This window comes from Spermophilus citellus (assembly GCF_964194105.1).
Source record: "Spermophilus citellus genome assembly, chromosome: 14".
NCBI classification, from domain to species: domain Eukaryota; kingdom Metazoa; phylum Chordata; class Mammalia; order Rodentia; family Sciuridae; genus Spermophilus; species Spermophilus citellus.
Genome location: NC_138194.1, coordinates 25167092 through 25190450, shown reverse-complemented (window position 1 = coordinate 25190450; position 23359 = coordinate 25167092). Strand labels below are relative to the sequence as shown.

At 34.8% G+C, this 23359-nt stretch overlaps 1 protein-coding gene across 1 annotated transcript in view; it reads left to right on the top strand.

Moving 5' to 3' along the window:
* PXDNL (peroxidasin like) overlaps positions 1 to 23359 on the top strand; it is a 489071-nt gene that overhangs the window by 430160 nt on the left and 35552 nt on the right. Inside the window, exons 18-19 of the mRNA XM_081265922.1 lie at positions 12595 to 12729; positions 14871 to 15079. Of these exons, the coding sequence (XP_081122048.1) occupies positions 12595 to 12729; positions 14871 to 15079 (344 nt within the window). The remainder of the gene's footprint in view (positions 1 to 12594; positions 12730 to 14870; positions 15080 to 23359) is intronic.

Genomic DNA, 23359 nt, shown 5'->3' with positions numbered 1-23359 from the left:
AATGGACAAAGAAAATGGAACCCACCAAGGTGTTCATTCCTATTTTTTTGAGATATCCCTATACTGCTTTTCAGAGTGGTTGTACTAATTTGCAATTCTACCAACGATGTATGCGCATACCTTCCCTTCAACATCCTCACCAGCATTTATTATTATTTGTATTCTTGATATTCGCCTTTCTGACTAGAGTGAGATAAAACCTCAATGTAGTTTTGATTTTCATTTTTCCTGATTGCTAGAGATGTTGAACATTTTTTCATATATTTCTTGACCATTTATATTTCTTCTTTTAAGAAGTGTCTGTTTAGTTCTTTTGTCCATTTATTATTTGGGTTATTTCAGTTTTTGGTGTTAACTTTTTAAGTCCTTTATATGTTATGGATATTAATTCCCTGTTTGAGGAGCAGGTGGCAAAGATCTCCCATTCTGTAGGCTTTGTGGCAGTTTTAATCCAAGCCTATACTACATGAGAGGAATTTGAATTTTCTCAACACCATGGTGCTGAGAAAGACAAGATGATAAATTATCATGAAAACTAAATCCCATGAAACTCTAGAAAACAGCAAATGAGTAATCACCATCCAGGCAACTTCCACAAGCCAGTGTGGATAGACAGGCCCAGCAGGACAAAGAAAATGCCCTCATTCTCACACACACAATTTAGAATTCACTTTAGGAAATAAAGTACCACCAGATAGCAATGAGAATAAATGAAAAGCATTAAACTAAAATAAAATAAAACAGAATCTAGGGATGCTGAAATAATTCAAGAAACTATAAAATGAGTAGACTTAGCATAATTGTATAGGTGAAAGAATGAATGAACAGAAAGCTCTTTTAAAGAAGGAAAGATAAAAATTACAGATAATTTGAAAAACTAAATTTTAAGACATGATCTATAGAGTTCAAATTAAAATCTATAGATATTTTAAAGTTCAAATTAAAATCTCTATAAATATTTTAAACAACATATTATATATAACTGGATAAAGGATGACGTTTTGTGGGAACTAGAAGATAAATTTGAGTGAACTGGGCTGGGGCTGGAGCTCGGTGGTGGTGCACTTGCCCGGCATGGGTGAGGCACCGGGTTTGAGTCTCAGCACCGCATATAAATAAATAAATAAATAAATAAATAAATGCATGCCTATTAACATCTAAGAATTTTTTTTAAAAAAAAATTGAGTGAACTGGAAGATAAATTTGTAGAAATCATTCAGCTTATAGCATAGACAGATGGAAAGAATGCCTAAGGGAGGTTAAGGGGCATAAAGACTGAAAACCAAGTTTTTACAGAAGTTCCAAGAGGAGCAACACAGGAGTGGAAGGTATTTAGACAGAGCACCAAACCAAAGTTATTTTGCAGTTTTGAAAATATGAATAAAATCTGTAAGTCAAGTATTAACAGTTAAGATTAAAGTGGCCAATAAAAATAAAATGTTTATAACTTAGCTGGCCTGTAGAGAAAACATCTATATAGCTATCCAACTAGCAGTTACCTCCTGACCTAACTTTCTGTTGTGGTTGGGATCCGGAATGATCCTCAAAGGCTTGTGTGTTGAAGGCTTGGCCTTTGTGTAGAAATGTACCTAGGTTGGGGCTTTGGGGAATGGATTGGATCATGAGGGCTCCAAACTCACAAGTGGATTAATCCATTGATAGATTCATAATTTGATGGCATGATTGTGAGGTAGTGGAAACTCAAAGAGATGGGGCATAGTTGGAGAAGGTGGATCCATAGTTGGAGAAGGGGTGTGGATTGGAAGGATATGTCTTTACCCAAGCTCCTCTCTCTCTCTCTGCTTCCTATTTGTCATGAAGTAAGCATGACATGCTTTCCTCTGTCATATCCTTTTATTACGTTCTGCTTTGCCTACGGGCCAAAGCAATGGGGCTGGCTAACCAGGGACTGAAGCCTCTGAAATCATGAGTCAAAATAATTCTATTCTCCTTTAAGTTGCTTTTGTCAGGCATTTTGCCATAGTGATGAAAAGCTGAATAATATCTCTCCTCTCTCTCTCTCTCTCTCTCTCTCTCTCTCTCTCTCTCTCTCTCATTTGTCTATCCTTCAGTTATATATCAGGCTTAGTACTGCTAGTATCATGATGTATGGGGCATGATTTTAGAGACTTAGAAGAAACCTCTCAATATTTGTGATAAAAGCCTTGAATTCCACCAATGGAGAGTTGTTCTTTTGTTCATTGTCTTATTCTATATAAATATCATGATATATTTTTATATACCAGTTAGTGTTTTAAACACCTGTTGATTTCCTGATTGTGCTTTCTAAAGCAGGATATGTTGACTAGTTCTATTTTAAATCTTAGATTAGTGCTAGAATACGCTATGAGTCATCAAGAATCTTTGGACTGAATTAAAGGGGTTAATTTTTTAATGTCATTATCAGTACTTAAAAGTATGATTTATTGCTGTGATTACTTGCTCCTGAGAGGATGTTAAGTAATTTTACCTGATTTGTAAATATGATGTCTAATAACATTGTCCCACACAGTATTCCTTTTTTCTTTCATTTATTTTTCTGTCTTTTTGATTATGGTATGAGGGGAAATTCTCCATTTTAGGGACTGCATGTTTTTAACACCTAATACTTGTCAGTCAACCTTTTAATCAAACAAAAGAGAACACAGTCTCTGAAATGTCAAGGGTTGCAGTATGTAGGCAGAATTTGATAAAACTGTTTTTGTAAAAAATACTTTGTCGTGATCATGAAAAATATAACAAACAAACAAACTAAAAATCCCAAACAAACCAAATTTATGATTTAGGTCTACTATTGAGGTTAAAAAAAGAAAGGATTTAATTGTCAATTGTTGCCATGCTGTCAATGTTTATAATGGTCAGCTTTCCATTACTATAACAAATACCTGGGACAAATCAACTTAAAGATAGAAAGGTTTATTTCTGATCACAGTTTTGGAAGTTTCAGTCCATGGTTGGTTGGTCCTGTTGCTTTGTCCTGTGGTGAGGCAACACATCACTGTGGAAGCATGTAGTAGAGACATGTACTGTTTACCTCATACCAGTCAAAAAGCAAAGAGAGAGAGAAAGGTGGGGCTGGGGTCCCAATATCTCCCTCAAGGGCACACCTTTAGTGATGGGTCTTCTTCTCACCATGCCCCATCACTTAAAGACTCCACCACTATCACCAAATAGCATTGTGTTCTGGGGACCATACATGGCTTTAATACATGGCTTTTGGAGGACATTTAAGATTAAAACTATGGAAATATCCATAATTTAAATATCCATTTAAAGATATCATCTTTAAATGTTTGTTCAGTTTGCCAGTATCCAAGGCACATGGATTTCTGATGGCTATGAGTTCGTTTCTTTTCCTATGTGAATGTCTGCCCCAGTCTCTATGGTTGCTTGTAGGTATCTCTGTCTTGCTATTGATGTCTCTGCCTTGGTTGATACTGTTTTTATTTTTCAGTTTCTTCCTTTCTGTCCTCTCATTCCCTTTTTCTGTAACTGATCATAAGATAGAGCTTAAGGGATTAATTTTATTTTTAGATATAATTGTAGAGTTCTATATTTTGTACTCTGCTTTTGGAAATTTGATGACTATTACATTTTTAGTTCTGTGTAAAATATGTAAAATAGCTTAGCTTATTTTCCTCCTGTAAAATTGGCAGCAGAAAGAGAAGTTCTTCCTCCTATAAAAGCAAAAATTGGGTAGTCTTTTATATCCATTAAAGAATTTAAAAAGTCACTTGATTCCCTTTCTCCATTTATTTACTTTTCTGTGCCATTTCTGTTCGAGAGCTAATGTTTCTTAATATTTATGGATAGCTCTCTAAAAATGCCTAAAATTTTAATTGTAGAACTTTGAAAGAAGAAAAAAATAGTCTCCTTAAAAATCTTTGAGGAAAAATTGAGTCCTGAGACAAGCTCTCAGTGAAAGGTATTCTGAGGGACTCTGCTTCTCAAACAAACAAACAAACAAACAAACAAGAAAACAATTTTCTTTCTGATGTTTTCAGAAACCATAAATTAATCATAAAGTTATTTTGTACTGTGTTTCTGAACTGACTAATCATGCTAGATGTTCTCATTGTTTTAATTTCATTGGTGTGAAATGCCATTTACTTTTCTCCTATAGAAGCAGCCATCCTGAGGCAAAAGAAAATTTATTTTGTGTGAGAATACACAAGGACACTTTGCTTTTTTGAAGGACATGTTTCAAATGTATTTTTCTCTCTAAAAAAAGCCACTAAATGATCATATTCATTCTGAAAACTCAGGAGTGTCTCAGAAAGCTTTTCTGCAAGGACACTTTATCACAAAGCACCATTCCTCCATGTTTATGGGAATGGCTTTTATTTGTTTCATTAAAATCATGCATTGCTGCATTATCTGCCTTTCATTCTCTGAATCAGGTAAGCATGCATAGCTCCCCAAAATGCCATACGGATATCTGTCCACCTGTCTCTGTGAATGATCCAGCTGAATGAAAGTTATTATTATCCATCCTTCTAAAGCCGTCTTTAAGTCAAACTGTGGTTATGAAATTAGATATAGATTGACATTGTAGTCTTTGTGGCAAGAAATAGCTCATTTCAAGGTCTACAAATATTTTCCTTCAACTCTCTGTACATAAAAATAGCAACAAAAGCATTTATTTTCTCTCCCTCTCTTTTTAAACATAACTTGTCTCCTTTTGTTCTTATTATTCCACCTGTAATCGAAAAGGTGGGAAACTAAATTAAACACAGCTCAATGTTTTATTATCAGAACCAGGAGATTCTTTATGTCAATGGTTTTCATTCTTGCTTTGAGACAGGGCTCTCTATACTATATGCATTCAGAGCAGTTAAGGTTAAAGTTACCAGGCCTCTGTGATGGTTTTTGTTTTCAAAAGAAAGGAGGTTTTACTATCAGAAATACCATCTCGGGTTGTATAACTCTACCTTCATAACCATGCTGCCTCACACCAGATTACTAGTTTTAAATATGGAACAAATGTTTAATATTAGGTTTGGGGAGGACAGTTTTCAAGTGCAATGACATGGTATTAATGCAGAAGCTATTTCTTTATTCTTATTAATGACTAATTTTAAGCAAGAAAGAAGTGATACAATGTTTATAATGGAAAAAGTTTTTTTTTTTTTAAATTGACATTCTTCTGACTAATGCAGATGAATTGATAAGAAATGCTCTGAGAGTTTATCGATCTCAAACTTTCCTCTAAGGAGACTGGAGTTGATTTGAAAAACCAAACACAGGGCATACACAATTAATAAGTTACTAAATATAAGGCTTGTAATAAAGCTCATTGAAAGGCTCCCTGCATTTCTTAGAGATGATATGGTGAGCCATGGTAAAAGCAATATGCAGTAACAGGAATAAGAATGGTTAATGTTTAACTGAATTATTTAAGAGATGGGAAACATCAATACCAAGTGACTGAAGTTAACAAAACCATGATTATGCTATCTGAGAAAATTCAGTGTTGTAGTATCTAAAACCTCCATTTACCATTTATTTTCTTAACACTTACAATTCACAGACATGAACTTAATTTAGTTTTCTGGTTTCCTTTATCTATTATTTCTCATATTCTGTATAATTTGATTTTAACCAGAGTTAAACTACATTTGTTTTTCTTTTCTTTTTCTTTTTTTATATCAGGGATTGAATTCAGGGGTACTCAGCCATGGAGCCACATCCCCAGCCCTATTTTGTATTTTATTTAGAGACAGGGTCTCACTGAGTTGTTTAGTGCCTTGCAGTTGCTGAGGCTGGCTTTGAACGTGATCTTCCTGCTCAGCCTCCCAAGCCACTGGGATTACCGGCATGCACCACCATCCTGGGCTAACATTTGACTTCAACTCTCTGTAAATTAAAAATGGAAACAAAAGCCTCTCTTTTTAACATAGTTCAACCATGTTTACTCTTTTTAATTCACTGGTAGTAGACTAGGTGAGAAACTAAGTCTAAACACAGCTTAATGTTTCATTATCAGAGCCAGAAGACTTGTTATGTTAATGGTTTTCATACTTGCTTTGGACAGGGACCTCCATCTAATGTTATATGCATTAGGGGCAGTTATTTTGAGGATCAAAGTATATTCTAAAAAATTAATTCAGAAGGTATGTGGGAAATCCCTCTAGTTCCTGCTCAGTTTAGCAGTGAGTCTTAAATTCCTTTAAAAAATTAAATATGTTACAAATTAATTTAAGAATAACTTCAAAGATACAACTCAAATTATATTAACCGTAAGCAAATGAGAGGAATGGGATAATGGTAGTATGTTGGCAGGAAAATTGTTTTAAAATTAGAAGTGAATTTAGCTTGAAATTATGGGAATTAATAATTATGTCAGTTTCCTAGTGCTGTAATAGCAAAGTACTGCAAACTGAGTGTCTTATACCAACAGAAATTTGTTATTCCATAATTCTGAAGCCCCAAATCAGGGTATTGGCAGGGCTGTGTTTCCTCTGGAATGGAAAGGGGAGAATCCTTTGCTCCTTCTAGTTTCTGGTAGAGGGAAACAGCCCTTGGCTTGCAGCTGAGGTACTTCAGTCTCTGCCTCTGTCGTCACACGACCCCTTCACTTTGTGTCTGTGTCTACGTAGTCCTCTTCTTATAGGGACACCAGTCATATTGGATTTGGGTCCACCCCAGTGACAGCATCTTAACTTGATCACATCTGCATAAAGTGTCTTTCCAAATAATAAGACCACAATGATAGGTACCAAGGATTACTAATTTGACCTATTTTGGGGGACATAATTCAGCTCATAACAATAATTAAATTAAATGTTTCATGAAACCAAATAGACTTTCCCTTATTTCATTGGAAATAACAGATTAAATCAGAGCTGTAAGAGAAACAAATTGACTTGACAAAATACTCTAGACAGCTTAAGTTTAAATGGAAACAAAACTTTTCAAAATATGCTTTTGAAACATGTTATTCACCTCATACCTGGTACTCCATTTATAAATATAATCTGAACAGTTCCAAAGGCCCTGGAGTCTCTCAAAGAATATGAAAAGAGGAACACTATTTAACCGGCTTCTCGAGGTCAGTCACATTTTGACTTGAAGATAAACAATGTCAATATGAAGAAGGAAACTTTATAAGAAAAAAAGGTCATATAATTTAGATAAAATTTTTTTTAAAAAAAATTGGAAATCCAAGTTAAGCAATATGTATCTATATTACCCACATTTATATATAACAAATGATATGTTTAACTTTTAGCAACACTTATTATCATTGTTGAGCTCTTAGTAATAAGTGTGATATCAGACAAGAGTATACAAAAAGACTGGTGGAATAGACCAAGAGTGAATGAGAAAAGATGCTCATATTTGGAAATATCATATTTGAAAGAACTGCTAGACATAGTGAGAAATCTGAACATGTCAATAAGTGATACACAATAATTGGCTCTCTTTCCAGGGACAAAAAAAAAGAGTGGTTTATTTATTTGTTTGTTTGTTTTCTGGTGCTGCAGATTGAACCCAGGGCCTTATGCAAACAAGTGCATGCAAGGCAAGCACTCAACCAACTGAACTATATCCCTAGCCCATAAAAAAGAGTATGAATTCTTATCTCATATCATATGAAAATCAGTTCTGGGTAAGGAAAGAAATTTTTAAGTAAGATATAAAACATAATAACCATAAAAATTTATAACTTGACTGTAGAATTAAAGAATTTTTTTAAAATCAAAATGCAACATAAATGAGAGTGACCAAAAACAGCACAAATATGGAGTAAATACATTTGGACATAAAAAAGTATTAGCATCCAGAATATATATTTATAGAGTTCCTGATAGTAAGAAAGAAAACTATGCCCCCATTAAAAAATGGATAGGAAGTGTAAATAGGAACTTTTACATAATAGTTGAAAATTAGACTCCCAATCAATATGTAGAAGGTGCTCAATTACATAATTAACTTGAAAAATGCAAAATCTAAATAAAACATAATTTCATAGACATCGATTAACAAATATTTAAAGTCATATTTTCAGGTTATACCTAGGAAAATGATTTTCTCTTGATTTTAAACTTTCAACACAGCCTCCTCCTCCAAAACTATAAGATCAGCAAAGAGGGTGCACAAAAAATAACACACAACCTGTGCCTTCAGAATTAGCAGAGACAGAATGGTGTGAATTCCAAAATAACTGTGTTTAAAAATAATCAGCAATATGCAAAAGAACTGCCCATGAACCCTACTTCCCCTGCAACTCTAGAGCTTTCAGGGATCGGGTACTTTAAAAATCTTCACGGACAAAGAAAAGGGGAAGAGAACTTAGATGAAAAAAAATTCCTCTAGAAGGAGAAGTTCAACACCAAGTACTATTTTGTCAAAAGTAACTGTGGAAACCAGAAGTTCACAGAGCTGGCTACAAATCTGAAAGTGTCCAGAGATAGCATTTACTTATGAAAGAGGAAGTGAGTAGAGAAAAGATAGTGACCTCTTCTGATCTGAAAGCAGAATGAAGTGAAATTACAGATGCTATGGGGGGGGGGGGAGGAAGAAAACACTTCAATTCCTACTTCACTATCACCACTAACATTGCCATTAAAAATGTTGTATATCACCATAGTGATTGAAGAACAAGCTATCGAATGAGAAATTCATTTTACAAATATTTCAGAATGCAAAAGAGGACAAATGTTAAATAAAGGCATGCAACAATAAAACATAAATGCAAATTGCTAGGGTTCAGGGGTCCTGAAGGAGGAGTGGCATTGGTGAAAGAAGAGGCAGGTTGCAAGTGAGGAGCAGCCTCCAGAAAAAATCTGCTGCCCCTAGAGGGGCCTTTATTTTTATATCTTTTTTCAGGCTTTTTTTTTTTTCAGGTGCTTAATGGATAGCCTCAAAGCCTGAAACTTCTTTGATTTACATGATTTTCAAGAGTTACAATCTTAGTTCTGACATATATTGATAACCTAAGATATTAAGTACATTGTTTAAAATATTTTTCTATAGCCTTAGCCAATCGTGATTAAGCTTTTACATTTTCACCTCAATCACTAGGTGCTAGGCTACATGTCTCTGGACCTATTATTAACTTCTAACTTTAAGCATACCTATAGTTATTTCATTAATCTTTAACTTTAAAGCATACTTCTGATTATTGGTAAGCTTTCTTACTTCTAAAGTTCCAGTAAAACACACATAAAATAGTGAAAGCCTATTACTTAAAAAGCCTACTATTCTGAAGTGCCTCTAAAATATATCTATATTAATTTTACATTATTCTATTTTTAATTTCCAAGGTAATTTCCTTTTTTCATATGAACTATTTTAATTGCTTTCTTAAAGAGTTTCCATGATCCTCAGTCAAAGCACACCAATTCTTATATCTTTGTAATTTTTAACTAAAGGGCAGGCTCTGAACCTCAACCCATTTGCCATTAATATTAACTATGTGTTTTCCATTCTCATCATGAATTCCTGTGTAAGGCAAAGGAGGGTCTGTTGGTGGGGGGAATGTATGTTGTATACAGGTTGTGGCTTTAGAATGGGGGGGTTGGGTGGGGAGCTTAGTGTAAGTTGTTAAGCTTTTCTCAGGAACCTGGATTTGCAATCTTTTTTCCTGTGAATTTCTTGAGGAATAACACTATTGTTTGTATCTTGAGAGGCATTGAAACACACCTCATGGCATTTCTCAATTGCATCTTTAGTAGGATACAATTTTAGGAATTTTCCTGCAATCTCAGGCAATATATACTTTTGTCATTGATTGACATATGCCCTATTATCCATATCATGAATAACATAAACAAAACACTTAACATTCCCCATAGTTCCGGTTTCCAGATGGGTCGGCCCCACTGCAGCATCCCCAATGCTGTGACCCTGTCAGACATCGGGTGCAGGAACGCCTTCACCAGCAAATGTAAATATTTTCAGAGGAAAAATCTTCCAGAAAAACCTGAAACATTGGGAAACAACAATTTCACATTAAAACTTGTATTAAATAAGCACTTTAACATTCAAACGAGTGCTTGGAAATATAAAAAAGCACCTGTTGTCAGAAATTAAGAAACCAAACATAAGAGGAAGAGAAAGAAAAGCTCAAGAAGAGAAAGATGAAACTAAGAAGGAGGAGGAGAGTGAGAAAGGGACAGGGGAGGAGATTAGAGTAAAAAAAAAAGATTAAAGACTAAATTAAGTTGTGCCAAGGGATAAGAGAGTTACTTTGCCAGGAAATAAATTACAGAGAATTTCTATATGACTATTGTGGGAATATGAATTTTTCATCCACTTTGTATAGCATTTTGGCATTATTTATGAAAATTAAAAGAATGTACATAGATATGTATTACAGAAAAATTCTATATGCTCATTATAAAAGTATGAATTGCACATCTATTTTGGATAGCATTTTGACTTTATGTCTTACAATTGAAGATACACTCTGCAGCCATCCTCTCTGGCTCTAGCATCAGTATCTCCAAAGCAGATATCTACAGATCACTGCCGGTTCACCAAATCTAACTGACTGACTGATTTTGTGAAGCTGTTTTGGAATACAGCTGTGTCCCTTTGTTTCTGTGTTGTTTATGGCTGCTTTTCTGCAAAATGGAGGAGAAGTTGCAACTAGACCAATTGTCCCACAAAGCTGAAAACATTTACTCTGTGGACCTCCACGGTAAAAGAAAATCAGTGCTTAGTCTAGAGATACTCTTATACATTTGAAGAAATATGTGAGAATGTTCATAGCATTTAAATTGAAAACCTCACAAGTATTCATTACTAGTAGAGTAGAGAACTAAATTGGAATAGTTTCTGGTAACTATTTATTATACAGTTGTGAAAATAAAGGAGGTACAGAGGTGTGCAACAACACAATTGCACCTCTGACTAAATTACTGAGTTAAAAAAGAAAACAAGGAAGCAAGGGCACCATATTTTTATTTGTGTCAAGTTTAAAACATGCAAAGTTAAACCATATGCAGTATAGTGAGTCATATGCTTGCAGTAAAAAAGATAAAGTAAAGCAAAAAGCAGACTAACTCTGTATCATGTTTATTGTTTGGAGACAGGGAATGCAATTTAATCAAGGTGGCTCCTAATTGGACTGTAGGACATTGCTCATATTTTACCCAATCAGTTAATGGGCAAAGGAACTGAACAGGCACTTCACAGAAGGAGAAATACAAATAGTCCAAAAAATAAAATATGAGAAAATGTTCAACATTTCTAGCAATTAAAGAAATGCAAATTAAAACTATCTCACTGCAGTCAGAATGGCAATTATCAAGAATACAAGTAACAATAAATGTTGGGGAGGATGTGGGGAAAGACGTACACTCATACTTTGCTAGTGGGACTGCAAACTGGTGCAACCACTGTGGAAAACAGTGTGGAGATTCCTTAGAAAACTTGGAATGGAAACACCATTTGACCCAGTTACCCAACTTGTTTGTTGGTTTATACCCAAAGGATTTAGAATCGGGCTGGGAATGTGGCTCAAGCGGTAGCGCGCTCGCCTGGCATGTGTGCGGCCCGGGTTCGATCCTCAGCACCACATACAAACAAAGATGTTGTGTCTGCCGAAAACTAAAAAATAAATATTAAAAAAAAAGGATTTAGAATCATCATACTACAGTTATGCAACCACGTCAATTTTTTTGCTTTTATTTAATTGGGTTGTGGGCCCAAGCCCATTTGGCTTATTATTACTATTTGCATTAAATAACTCTTGTTTGTCTATTTGTTATTTAGTTTTTAAAATGGCTCCAAATTCTAGATCAAATGATCATTGACTCTTAGCAGAACAATTTATTTAATGGTTATGATTTCATTATATAAGTATAATAATAATGAAAAAATATATTATTAAAATAACCTTATAATAATACCTAATGATGATTACACTAATATGTTATTATATAGAATGTATAATATATATTATTTATAATTATATTTATATAATAATATAATTATATTTATAAATATTATACATATTATACATATTTATAAATATAATTATATACATATATAATTATATACAAATTATACATATTTATAAATATAATTATATAGTTATTATAATGTATTATATAGAATTATACATATTATACATTCTATATAATACATTATAATAACTATAGTAAGAATAACATTGTAATGTATTTATTATTATAGTAAATATGATAATTATGATCCACAAAATATTTTTCACTCTGAGTTTTTGACATATCTATTATATACACTAAGATGGAAATTTTTCATAGTTCAGTGTTTTTATTTTCTACTGCCTCTGAAAGAATTAGTTGTATATATTGACATATATGGATATACATACAACTATATAAAATATATTTACATTTCATTGTTTGACGAGATAATTTTGAAGAATGTCACAACGAGTGATTTTTGGTGTTAAATTCTGTTGGTTAAATCACAGCTCTACTTCCTGTCAATTGGGTGATTCCTGCATGCCTTTTTTCACCTTAGTTTTTTTATCTGTAAAATGGTAATAATAATGATATTTTCCTTTCCATTTTGTGTGACTGAACTAAAAGTAAGGTTTAGTAGTCATTCATGTAAGGACTACTTCCAACGTGTGCTATCTGCCTGTTGTCGTTCCAGGTTGTACAGCACCCCAGGTGACATTGATTTATGGCCCGCCCTGATGGTTGAAGACCTGATTCCTGGTACAAGAGTGGGACCGACACTTATGTGCCTCTTTGTTACCCAGTTTCAGCGGCTAAGAGATGGAGATAGGTGAAGGATTATCTGTTATACTTATCAAAGATAACAAAAATTGTTTTCTTGCTCCCAAATATATGTGTAAAATAATATTATTGTGTGATTCCATATTTTCTATGATTTCAAATTTATTAAATATAATAAATAAAAGGTAGGTACGGTCTCAAAACTCTCTGACCACTGATAATATCAGATAGAATTTCTTTTGTAAATCTTTGTAAGAAGAAAAGAAATAGAATGTCTTGGAAGGTCACAGAAGTCAGTGGTTGAGAGGATGCATGTTAGAATTACTATTGAGCAATACTCCTTATAACTGTTTAACTTTGGGCAACACCTGACTCTGTTCCAGGCTCCTCATCTGGAAAGTGTGTGTGACTATAGTGCCTGTTCTGCAGTACCCCCGCATCCTTAAATGATATTGAGAGGGCAGAGGTTGATAGCAGTTCTGAGCCTCCTCCTTCTAGTCTCATGGAAGGAGAATTATTGGCTAGCCTCTTTGTAAAATCATACAACGATGGCAATGAGTGGAGAGATAACTGGAGACTCTTCTCTAAAATTTCCTGATTTCTCTAAAGTATTTATAGAAAATAAATTGAATTTATGAGATTATGGAAGAAAGCTGACTGGAGAATGTAAGTTAGTCATGCAACTTCTGTTATCATTGTGAGACTCAATATAAAAGCTAAGAAATCCAAACCTACTAAGAGCTCCCCTGAATGCTCTTCAGACACTTGGAACCAAATATGTTTCAAGACATGGTATCTTCTGATTCATTAAGACAGTTTAATAGTAGGATTTAGGATTTTTGTGAATTGGTTTAATAATTCAACATTTTGCATTATTATAGAAATGATGTATATAAAGCTGGAAACATAGCCTAGACTTTAATTAAATTTACCCTAAAAATTATTCTTAACATTTTTCTTCCAAATTTTTTCCACTTAAGGGTGATATCACAAAAAAAGTAGCAAAAGATTTAATTCCCTTAATTATACATTGGCAAATGTTAATAGTATATTTCATTGAATTAGTTTTTGTAAATTATTTTTAATGCTCTGGATTTCTTGCCTTATGTATTTGGCATAAGATGTTCAGTTGGCATTAATTTAAAAACATACATTGGCATTCATTTAAAAACATACATCATCAAACACTGGAAAAGTCTGGGAAACTTCCAATATTTGGGGTAAGTTGTCTTCCCTAAGTGTATTAGTTTGCTGGATTTGCTGTAACAAAGGACCACACAGTAGGTACCTTAAATAATATAATTTGATTTTTCCCACAAGTCTGAAATTTAAAACTCAGATCCAGGATTGGCAGCATGGGTTCTTACTCTAGGGCCTTTCATCCCAGGTTGCATTTCCTGTCTCTCTGTATTTTCACATCTCTCCTGTATATGTGACTGTGTTAACATATCCTCTACTTATAAAGACACCTGCCACACTGGGTTAAGACCCACCTATATAACCTAGTTTGACTTCAGTTCCCTCTTTAAAGAGGTCTTGTCTCCAAATATTGTCATCTTTCAAAATACCTGGGCTTAGTACGTTAACATGAATTTTGACGGATACTCATGTAAGTGGCAATGTCTTTTCATCTACTATCTTAATTTACTGTTGTACACGAGCATGAAAAAAAGCACACGTGGCATTAGTATTTAAATATTTATTGAATGAACAAATACAAGACTCACTGTATCAGTGCCCACTTTTAATTTACATCCTTTCATTTAAAATTGGATCCATTTATTCTAATTAGTTGGTAAATAGAACCAAAGGGTATATGTGGAATTTAAAAACTTATTTTTACTTTTTAGGCAAACACATTCATCTTAAGTTTCTTGGTAAATTTCTAAGGCCAGTTCATAAAGTTTAAATTAAAAAAATGTTTTTTTTTTCTTAAATAAGAATTCTACAAGACTTTGAATCACCTTATAAAACTTGAGTTTGAGAGTGATAATTCAGAAGTATAGGGTTGATCAGTTTATAAATATTTGAAAGAATTAAAAGTATACTTAGTTGGAGCACAAACACGATCTTAGATCTGCTTTGTATTTTTTTCTTTTCTTTTTTTTTTTGTGGAGCAAAGGCTCACTGTGGATGTTGGACATGCACCTGAGTGACCCATGAAATTGTGTCTTTTCTGTTAACTACCAGGTTCTGGTATGAAAACCCTGGAGTTTTTACCCCTGCACAACTCACTCAGCTGAAACAGGTGTCATTGGGCCGTGTGCTTTGCGACAATGGTGATAATATTCAGCAGGTTCAGCCGGATGTCTTTGTGAAGGCGGAATACCCACAGGGCTACCTGAGTTGCGGTGAGATCCCAAAGATGGATTTGCGAATGTGGCAGGACTGCTGGGAAGGTCAGTAATGACATGTGCACATATACTGCTTTCAGAGCCAAAGAAACTCCCTGTGTTCTCTCATGTCTCTTCTATTGATCTTCCTCTCACTCCTTTATTTATTTATTTCTGACTGGTACATTTATACATGTGCACAACAAGCTATTGCTTATTTCATTCTCTACCCCTTTACCTTCTTTCCTCCCTCCTTCTTCGTCTTTTCCTTCTACTCTACTGATTTATCTCCTTTCCAATCTCATTTCCTGCCACCTTCTTTCCCTTATTTTGCTATAACTTCTAATATGAGAGAAAACATTTGGCTCTTGATTTTCTGAGTCTAGCTTAATTTACTTCGCATGATTTTTTCTCCATTTACCAGCAAATGCCTTTATTTTATTCTTCTTTATGGCTGAGTAAAACTCCATTGTGCATATATACCACAATTTCTTGATCTATTCATTTGCCAGTGGACATCTGGGTTGGTTCCATAATTTGACAATTATGAATTGTTAGCCTGCTAATTGTGGTGGCTATATTGCTATAGTATGTTCATTTTTGTTCTTTTAGACAAATACTGAGTAGAATCCTGGGTCCATATGGTCATTCCATTTCTAGTTTTTTGAGGAATCTACATATTACTTTCTATAGTGGTTGTAATTAATTGGCAGTCCCACCAATAATGTCTGAGTATATCCTTTCCCCCACATCCTATCCAGTATTTATTATTGTTTGTATTCTTGATAATTATCATTCTGATTGGGTAGAGATGAAATCTCAGGGTAGTTTTGATTTGCATACCCCGATTGCTAGAGATATTGAACACTTAAGAAATATATTTGTTAGCCATTTGCATTTCCTCTTTTGAGAAGTTTGTATTTGACCTAGTTGAAGTTTCATTGACCTATTTTTTAATTGAGTTATTTGTTTTGGGATATAGAGTTTTTGAATTTTTTTATATATTCTGGATATTAATTCCCTGTCAGAGGTGAGTGGCTGGCAAGATATTTTTTTCCCCCATTCTGTAGGATCTCTCTTCACTCTCTTGATTATTTCCTTTCATGTGCAGAAGCTTTTTAGTTTGATGGTATTTCACTTACTGGTTCTTGGTTTCATTTTTTGAGCTTCAGGGGTTTTGCTGAGGAAGTCATTGCTTGAAACCATATGATGGAGTTCTGACCCTATATTTTCCTCCTACAGTTGCAAGCTTTCTGGTCTAATTCCTGAGTCTTTGATCCATTTGATTTGATTTTTGTGCAGGGTGAGAGATAAGGACCTAATTTCATATCTAATTTTTTTCTTCTAAATATGGATATCCTTGATAATTGCCATTCTGTCTAGAGTGAGATGGAATCTTTGCATTTCTCTAACTGCTAGAGATGTTGAAAATTTGTTCATATATTTGTTGACCAATTGTTTTTCTTCTTCTGTGAAGTGCTTGTTCGATTCCTTTGCCCATTTATTAACTGGGTTTTTTTGTTTGTTTGTTTTTGTTACTTGGTGTTAAGTTTTTTGAGTTCTTTATATATCCTGCAGATTAATGCTCTGAGGTGCAGATGCCAAAGATTTTCTCCTCCAGTCAGAAATGCAATAATCAAGAATACAAGAAACAATAAAGGATGGTGAGGATGTGGGGAAAATGTACACTCATACATTGCTGGTGCGCCTGCAAATGGTGCAACCAGTCTGGAAAGTAGCATGGAGACTCCACAGAAAACCGGGAATGGAACCTCCATTTGATCCAGTTATCCCACTCCTTGGTTTAGACCTAAAGGACTTAATATCATCATACTACAGTGACACAGCCAAATCAATGTTTATAGAAGCTCAATTCAAAATAGCTAAACTATGGAACCCAGTCTAGGTGACCTTCAACAAATGAATGGATAAAAAATGTGGAATATATACATAATAAAATATTACTCAGCCATAAAGAGAAATGAAATTATGGTATTTGCTGGTTAATTGATGGAACTGGAGAATATCATGCTACGTAAATAAGCCAATCTCCACCCCCAAATGCAAAATGTTCTCTCTGATATGCTGATGCTAACACATCACAATAAGTGGTGGGGGGGGGGCGTAAGAAGTACTTTGGATTAGACAAAGGGGAATGAAAGGAAAAGGGGGTATGAGAATAAGAAAGATAGAAGAATGAATCAGACATTATGTTCCTATGTGCATATATAAATACATAGCCAATGTAATTCCACGTCATGTACAACCAGAAGAATGGGAAGTTATATTCCATATATGTATAATATCTCAAAGTACATTCTACTATCATGTGTAACTAATAAGAACAAATTTTAAAAATTTTTGAATGATAAAAAAATAAAATAAATGTGGATATCCTTTGTTCTGCATTTTTGACACCTTTACCAAAAATCATATGGCTGTAAGTATTTGAGCTTGTCTTGAAGTCTTCTCTTCTATTTTATTGGTCTTCATGTATATTTTGATGTCATAGCATGTTTTTTTTGTTACTATAGCTATCTAGAATAATTTGAGATTGGGTTTATGATGCTTCCTGCATCACTTTTTAAAATTGTCTTGGCTATTCTAGTTTTCTTATTTTTTCAGATGAATTTGAGGACTGATTTTTCTAGTTCCATGAAGAATGTCATTGTTATTTTGATGGGGATTGCATTGAATTTGTATATTGCTTTTGGTAGGATGGTCATTTTGATTATACTAGTTCTGCTTATCTAAGAACATGGGAGGTCTTTCTATTTTCTGAGATCTTCTTCAATTTCTTTCTTGAGTGTTCTATAGCTTTCAGTGTTTGGTTCTTTCAATTTCATGATTAAATTAATTATCATATATTTTATTTTTTCAATATTTTATTTTATTTTTATTGTGAAGGGTATTTTTTTCTGATTTCTTTCTCAGCCAAATTGTTGAAATATAGAAAAGCTACTATGTACTTATGTATGTGGGGCATATATAATAAATATTTTCACTCTAAATTATGTTGTATAACTTTTTTTTGATAGACAATATATAGTATACATTCTATCTGTTTTTCTTTTTCTAAGGCCTTGAAATGGAGCATAAGTTTATTTATTTGGGAATATATCTATATTTTTAATGTATGCATTCAATGCAATAAATTTTCATCTTAGTATTACTTGCATATTGTCCCAGAGATATTGGTATGTTATATCTTTGCTTTCATTTGTTTCTAAGAATTTCTTGTTTTTTTTAAATCTCATTTCTACTTTGGTCCATTTTTAGTTTTAAGAGATTATTGTTTAACATCCTTGTGTTTGTGTGGTTTCTATTATTTTTTTTTTTTGCTGTTAATTTCTAGTTTCATTTCACTATGATCTGTCACAAGGCACGGATCATACCATTTTTTTTTTTTTGTATTTGCTTAGACTTACATTGTGACCTGGATTGTGGTCTATTTTGGAGAAGGTTAAATGAGGTGCAGAGAAGTTGGAACATTCAGCTGTTTTGGGGTAAAATATTCTATAGATGTCTATTAGTTCCATTTGACTTATAGTAATATTTAGGTTGGATATATCTTTATTGATTTTATGCTTTGTTGACCTGTCTTGATGATAAGGGTGTGTTGAAGTCTCCCAGTATTATTGTATTGGGGTTTATCTGGAATTTAATGTCAAGGAGTATTTTTTTAATGTATTTGGGTACCTTGACATCTGGGGCATATATATTAGCTATCATTATTTCTTCTTGTTGAATAGTTTCCTAAACCAGGATGTAATGGCTCTCTTTGTCTCTTTGGACTAATTTTTGCTTGAAATCAGCTTTGTCAAATATGAGAATGGCTACCTTGGCCTGTTTTTATAGTTCATTTGCATGGAGTACTTTTTCCAGCCTTTTACATTCAGTCCACAAATGCATTTACCTGAGATGAATTTTTTGCAAACAGCATATAGTTGAATCTTGTTTTTTGATAAATTTTTCTAATCTATGTCTTAATTGCAGAATTGAGACCACTTATATTCAGTGTTATTATGGATATATGCTTGTGGTTTGCTGCTATTTGATTTTTGTTGTTGTTGTTGTAGTATTTAATCCTGCCTTGGTTCTCATTTAGATGATTGATCATTGCTTGATTTTCATTTACTTGGGGGTTTTGGATTCTCTTATTGAGATATTCTGCGTGCAATTTATCTTTGAGTATTCCTTGTAGTGCCAGCTCATTTGTTTTATTTCTTTTAGTTTATCATTGACATGGAAGGTTTTTAATTCCCCATCAAATATGAAAGAGAGCTTTTCTGGGTATAGCAATCTCAGTTGGCAATTGTTTTCTTTTAGAGTTTGAAAAATGTTATTCTGTGCCTTCCTTGGTTTTATGGTCTGAGTACAGAAATCTGAAGTGAGTCTATTTGGCTTGCCTCTTAATGTGACTTGTTGTTTCTCTCTTGCAGCTTTTAATGTTCTTCCTTATTTTGTATGTTGGGCATTTTGATTATGTTTTGCCTTGGAGAACTTCTCATCTGGTTAGATCTATATGAGGTCCTGTTCACCTCCTGTATGTGGGTGTGACATTTTTTTGTCCAATTAAAAAAAAAATTTAATATTTGTTTCAGTTTTTTTTTTTTTTTAAGTTTGGAGCTTTCTGGGAATTATTCATTTGTTTGATTGTTTATTTTAAGATGGCTGCAGGGAGGGAGGATCCCTTTCTCCCACCTAGTCCTGTTGGTGGTTGCCTCAGTCCTGGGCAGTAGCTGCTTTTCACTCAGGGAGTGCAGAGGGGGAGGGCTGGGCTGCTCCATTGCTCAGATTACTGTCTCCTGAGGAGCTCTAAGGCCAGGGCAGGCTGATCAGAAAGTAGGTCCAGGTCTTCTTACCCTGGGGAAACTCTGAGAGGGACTCTTCTTTCCTATGAGGAACTCTGGAGGTGGGGAGGTGTGGGCAGTTCTCCAGTGAGAAGCTTAGAGGCAGGTGCAGTGGCAGGCCTTCATGGGACGTGGAACATTTAGGCTGCTTTCTCCACCTGTACTTGGCAGGGCGGCTGTCGTACCCTTTTCCTGGGGAGTCCAATGGCTGGTTTCACTGTCCATGAGTGCTTTCTGAAGGGGGGCGTCCTGGATTTGTTTTCAACAAGCCACCTCCCCCACCAAGTCCTCTGAGTCCATTACAGTCAGCCTCTGTAATCCACAGGTTTCTCCAAGTCAGTTTTTCTTCTCCTTCTCCTCCTCCTTCCCCTTCTTTCTTCCTGCTTCTCCCTTCTTCTTCTTCTTTTAAAGTAAGTTTTTTATCCATGGATGGCAACTTCTTTGCATGTCTGTGCTTTCCCTCCCTAGGCCATTCTTTTTATGAAACTTAATCATCTACAGATTTTAATATTGACAAGAGTCGTGGGATCAGTCCCTCAAGGATTCAGAAGAAGGAGTACTTTGTACGTAGAAGATGGTATAAGTCTAGAAAACTACATGGTTTTTGTGTCACTTAGCTATAATCCTATGGGTATGTGTGGGTAATGAAATTGTGGAGAAACTTGGGGTGATAAAAGTTGGACTTATTATTTCCTGTAGATTCATCCCATTCTTGGATAAAACCTTTATTTTTCTACTCTTTTACCCATGATTTAAAATTTTCTCTTCACTGAAACTGGAAATGATTCTAAAATGGGATGCCCCCTTTTTTTTTAATGCCCTAAAATGTTGCATGATGCCATCAATTTAGGCTTGTTTCATACCTTGTACACATTTTCCCAAGTCATTCTGTTCAAAAACACTTAATTCCTTTATTTGTTGCTCAGTGTTTAATGAATGTCTTAACAATGGAATTATAAATACTGAGGTATATATACAGAGTATATATATGTCAAAATTTATGCAGCCATACTTTACATATATACCTCAGTATTTATAGTTCGATTGTCTACTTTTTATAGAATTCCAAAAGCAAATTTGCTGAGTTAAGGGATATATGTTTTTAAATTAAGAAATGTAAGATTTATTTCTGAAAAGGCAAACTTTACAGTTCCATGAACAATTATGTGAGTACCCATCTATTACTTCACTTCTTCACTGGTAATTGGCTTTGTATTTGATAGTCTAGTGAGTGAAATATCCTCAAGTAATGTTATCAAATTCACCACTGTGTAAAATACTATAATAGATATTTTTTTATATTCAAAAATACTGTTCTTTCTGAAAAGTTAGGGCCATGATACTTGTACAGGATTTCTGGACGGTGGTCGTCTTTCTCACTGTTTGCACATGTTCCTTTTCTCATATCTAGATTTTTACACCGAAGTTGGAAGGCTAGATGCCAATCTGGTGCCAATCTGGATCATCCTCCTTTTACATTTTTCAATTTAATTTCTTAGTTCCAGCAGTGTTTTGGTTTGGGATATTGAGTATTCCCTGGAAAGCTCATGTGTTCGGCAATCAGCAATTTTTAGAGATAAAATTGTTAGATTATGAGAGATGTGACTTCATCGGTGGCCAAATTCATTTGATGGGTTAACAATTTGAATGCATTACTGGGGGGTAACTGTAGGCAGATGGGGCATGGCTAGAGGGTGTAGGTTACTGAGGGGATGGGATCTGGTCCCTGGCTCCTCTCTCTATGCCCTCAGCTGCCATGACCTGAGCAACATTCCTCTACCATGTCCTTCCACCATGATGTTCTGCCTCACCTTAGGCCCAGATCAAAGGTCTTAGCTGACCATGGACTGAGATCTCTGAAACCACAGCCCAAAATAAACTTTCCTTCTCTGTGTTGTTCTTTTCAGGTATTTTGGTCACAGCCATGGAAAGCTGAATAACACAAACATCATCTGTTCAAGCTTTAGGAAGTCTTTCTCTGCACATATGCCTTACTTTATTAACACTATTATTATTTCAGTTAAACGTTTTTCTGTCTCCTCTGTTCCATGGGGCATACCTCATTGTCCTCTCTCTGGCTGTTCTGGATCCTTTAATGAGTAGCTGCTCTTCCTCTCTTGGATCACAGGAATTTGCATCAGGCTGTGGAGTGGGTTACCTCCATGGCAGAAATGTAGTAGAAGGTTGAGAGGCTCACCTGGTTAAGTGAGGGTAGGAAGGCATCCCACCTGTTCAGTCCTTTCTTGGTAGACACCAAGAAAGGATAGAATCTTTCAGAACAACTTCAGAAATATGAAGATCAAGTCCTTGCAGAGGCTAGTCACCCTGAGTCCTCAGCTCCTGTTGACATGGTCCTCAGGGCCTCAGTGATTCTCTTTCCCCACAGACTGTGGCTGCTATGTTTCTGTGCAGCTTTCCTGGCTGGAAGGCCAGCCACTGGGGATGAGATCAGAGAGGGAGGCCCACCTTCAAGTGCTCATCTTTGGGGTGCTGTATTCCCCAAATACTGGTAAGCTCCAGATCTGGTTGCTCCTCTGTTGAGGATCTCTTTGCGGAGACCAGGCTGAAACCTTTCTTCTTGCCTTTTACTGAGCTGCAAGATGATCAAGGACTACACTCTTTGGGAGAAGTAGAGTACTCGACCTCTCTTGTATGACAGCAGTAACCAGCTTGTCTGGTTGTTGAAGGTCATGGAAGTTCCTGTTTAATCATTTCATGCACATGGTTCTGTGGGCTAAAAATGTACTGAGGCAAGCTGTGAGAAAACCAGTATTGATCTGAAGCTAAGGGAGGAACTGGAATTCAGTAATGAAACACTGGTTTCTTTGAAGATGGAAAGAGGTTTTATATAAATCCACAGGAGTTTCATAAGGGAAAAGCAAAACTGGTATTAACTGTGTACTGTCATCTGTCCCTGCTCTATATTCTAGTCTAGGAAGAAAGAAGATGTAAATCCCATGAACTTTCAGCCATGTTTTCTAGGAGTCTGTTTCATACCTTGTTCAAAGACAAGTTATCAGGATTTTTAATCTTCACTAAAATCAAACTTACGACAAGTTTCCATGTGGTCATTTTTCTCCTTGTGAAGAAACATGAAATGATTCTCAGTTCTCCTTTGATATGACATTGTATTTACCCCCTAAAGAGGGTTCTTTTTCCAGTGACACTTCATTTGCACTAAATAGACATTATTCTGACTCTTCATATTTTTTATGGTACATGATTTAAACTTTCTCTACTAATATGATTTTTTCATATTCATTGTTTTCTTGGAATCAATATCTTTATTAAAGTGTGATATCCAGAAGGTAGCTTAGCTAGCAAGGGTCATTATAGAAGTAGAACTAAGTTGTAAAGTCTGATATATTCCCTTCCTATACAAAGATAAACCCACGGGCCCTCTGTTAAAAAAAGAAACATGCAGTTAGTCTCCAAAAATTCTTTAAAATCTCCCAACCCTAGGTATTCTATTTGTTCCATTACGCTAATGAAA